The sequence below is a fragment of the Bison bison genome, unplaced genomic scaffold, assembly GCF_000754665.1.
Source record: "Bison bison bison isolate TAMUID 2011002044 unplaced genomic scaffold, Bison_UMD1.0 scf7180017864379, whole genome shotgun sequence".
In the NCBI taxonomy this organism is placed as follows: Eukaryota; Metazoa; Chordata; class Mammalia; order Artiodactyla; family Bovidae; genus Bison; species Bison bison.
This window is the reverse complement of record NW_011494951.1, coordinates 7317055-7320380: the sequence shown is the minus strand read 5'-3', so window position 1 is coordinate 7320380 and position 3326 is coordinate 7317055. Positions and strand designations below refer to the sequence as shown.

The 3326-nt window shown below is 40.9% G+C and overlaps 1 protein-coding gene across 2 annotated transcripts in view; it reads left to right on the top strand.

Annotated features, from left to right (window-relative positions):
* Positions 1-6: 6 nt before the first annotated feature.
* The window catches only part of RAB28 (RAB28, member RAS oncogene family), a 99047-nt gene continuing 95727 nt past the window's right edge, over positions 7-3326 (top strand). For both annotated transcript variants that reach the window (XM_010857272.1, XM_010857273.1), the window contains exon 1: positions 7-150. In XM_010857272.1, the coding sequence (XP_010855574.1) occupies positions 76-150 (75 nt within the window). In that variant the 5' untranslated portion in view covers positions 7-75. The remainder of the gene's footprint in view (positions 151-3326) is intronic.

The following is a 3326-nucleotide window of genomic DNA, read 5'->3' as shown; positions in this document are numbered from 1 at the left end:
TTCCCTTCCTTCTTCTATTTCGCGGGGGTGGGGTCGGTGGGAGGGAGGGTAGGCGGGCCTCGTTCCTGGGACACCATGTCGGACTCTGAGGAGGAGAGCCTGGACCGGCAACTGAAAATCGTCGTGCTGGGGGACGGCACCTCCGGGAAGGTCAGTCCTCTGGTGCGCCCGCCGTGCTAGGCCTGCAAGGAATCCCGGCGCGGCCCCGGCGCCCTTCAAACCTCCTCCTCCTCCTCCCCGTCCCTCCGGGCGTCGCCGTATTTCCGCGAGTGCCTGGGCGTCTGGGCTCAGGCCCGCCAGGAGGTGGCTTGGGGCCCGACACAAATTAGACACTTGAAGTCCGACGAGAGCTGTCCAGCTCCCTTAAAAAAAAAAAAAAAAGTCATTTCCTAATCCCTGCCTGGATCGCGAACTCCTGCTTCTCTTCAAGACCTGAGCCAGCATCGCCTCCCTGGGAAGCTTTCCAGCTTCTCGCCTCTGAGGACTAGCAATGATTTGCCAAAACATCTTACCTGTTTTTCCTTTAGTCCAGGTCACACTTTGCGCCTTCCCCCAACCCCGTTTACCGTTTCTGATGCTTCCGCTGCACTGGGAGCTCCCAAGAGTTTGATTCTGGAATCAGGCTCCCTGGGTGAGACAGTTGGGGCTCCCATCACTTTACTGGTCGAGTCACTGGAGGGCAAATTGCTGTCCCTATTTGTGCTTCATCTGCAGGGTGGGTATGTTGATAGGGGTCGTTTCGGAGGGGTAAAGTGTGCGAATCCACAGTAAATGTAAACATCTACATGCAGCTTGCAGGACACCGAGTGGACGGACTAAACGTTAGTTTCTGTGTTAGAGCATCATACCTGTTCATCTCTGTTCCCCAGCACAGCACCTGTCAACGCAAACATTCATTCAATAAATATCTCTCGAGCACCTCTTATAGCCTGGGTGCTGAGGGCAGGGCTGCCGGCCTGACAGATGGCATCCTTGCCTTAAAATCTGTCCTGTGACGACAGTTGATTGAATGAAGCGAGTGCGTGAGAATATCTGGCCGCCAGTCCCCTTTACCTCCGAGGCAAGGGTCTTTAACCCAGGGTTGTGGAGCTCCTGAAATGGAGCAAACATTGCCCGGTCCTGGCTCTTTGAAGACCATTGGTAAGATCTTGAAGGATTCTGGATCCGCCCCGCCCCCCAAACGAGGAGCAGAGCCTCTGCCCAGGGAGCCTTCACACCTGTCGCTTCTGTCAGTGGCGCCAACGCTGTCTGGTCATACTGCTAAAGTTTGTCTCCTTGCTTCTCCCGTCCCTTTTCCCAACCAGAAGCTCCAGAAACGCGGGTTTATTATTGTTACCAGTGTTCTGTTTTCCACTCGATGTTTCCGTGTGCCTGGTGTAGTTTGGATGCTGGTTTCTGTGGTAACCATTGCTCGATACCTCTTCCCTTGGCAGTTGGCACTGCACAGCTGTTCGCTTCTTTCGTGCTGAGATTTCAGTTCCTAGGGAAAGGTGTCATTCATAGGCAGAGTTTGGAGAATTCTGTTCATTTCTTTCTTGCCATCCGTGATATTTTGTTACTGATTTTTACTGTTGAGGAGAAACAATTCAATATTCTCTGATTACTTTTAAACATTTTGAGGAAGAAAAGAACTTGGGATCACTTTTCTTAGTCAAGTATTAATTATATGACTTTTTGTACGTTTATAACAACTTTTTGAGTGGATGAATTATTTTAAATAAGTCAACATTGTTTCTAACACAATAAAAACTTAAAGTTCTATTTTTATAGTTTTTCTCATCATTCGTATTTTCTTTTGAATGCCTTCTGATTTTTCACTTTCTAAATCTTTTTATCCTCCACACATAAAAATTTATTTCCTGTTTAAAATGATAATGACTATAATACTAATACACCTCAAAAAAAAGACGAAAGTTGTCCATTATCCTATATTCTGTCATAATTCTTTAAATTTTTATTTATTTTTTCTCCCAGTACTCATTTGTTATCATGCATGTATTTCTCAGTTGAAATCTGTTCATAACTTTCTACCTAGGTTTTTCCTCTAGCCTGTCATGTATTGTCCTCTTTTTGCTAATTCAGTGTGAATAATTATGACTTTTCATATCTAAAATTCTAATATGTGACAAAGTGTATTTTTTTCATTCTATATTATGGAATTAGGGATACTATTCTGCTCCAAGGGATACTGGTGTTCTTTAAGTCTTTGTCATGTTGACTCATCTGTTTTAAAATTGTAAAGATGTTTTTTCTCCCAGAAATTTCTGGATGCCAGCATCAGACATCTTATCTTTTTTTCATTGTTCTTATGTCAAGCTGCTATTTTTTTCCATGCCATATTCAGTTTTCAGATTATTGGCAGCTACTGATTCCCATTCTGTTTCTTTTACCATCATTTTCTTTTATGAATTCAGCCTCTCTTTCATTCTTACTTGTATCCTGATTTAACTCCAGTCCGTTTTTAGGCATCAGTTTTGTTTTTTTTTTTTGCCTAGTTCTAATCAGGACATATTTATATATCCTTACAAAAGCAATAGAGTATTGCGATGACCACTAACAGTTTATGCAAGAGAAGTTTAGCACCTCCTTCCATTAACACATTTTTCTATTTCTTTCCTGTTTTGATTCCTTTGATTCATACTTTGAATTTTATTATATATTAAGATTTTTTTTTGAGGCAAAATATCCTTTTATGGTGTCTTTTCAGTATTAGTAAAGGTAGTATGGTTAAAAATTGTTAGCAAAAGTTCACCAAACAAACAAAAAAAAAACTATAAAGAATCAGATTTGATAGATGGTTGCTCACTTCATAATTGTTTAAGAAAGGTATTTCTACAATGACTTCTGAGAAATTATCAAATGAGACAGATAGCATACTATCTAGATAATTGGAGAGAAATTGCCTTTTTCCTGCTGATTCAGATGCTCCTCTTTAATTTTTGTAGTAAGATGTCTGGAGATGATGTAAGAACCCATTTTAATATTCGTTGTTCCTAATGAGCTATACTTTTGACAAGTCATACTTTATTCCAATTGAAAATTCTAATTTTATATGTCTCAAAAGTGTGAGGGTAGGGCTTTCAAAATCCAGAAGTCCTATTTTTAGGAAAAGAAACACTCTGCTGAAGTTACATGTGCTTTGGATTTCTCTTAGACTTATGAAAGTGTTTCAACCATCCATATATTAAACATTTTGAAATATCTGTAATAGTATAAGTAGTGTTAATTATTTTTCTTTAGAACCCTTAGCCTCTTCATAGATAGTTTTGTGCTCTAAGTTAAATGAGTTCTCTGGCATAAACAAGGCTAAATAAAAAAAGGCTTTA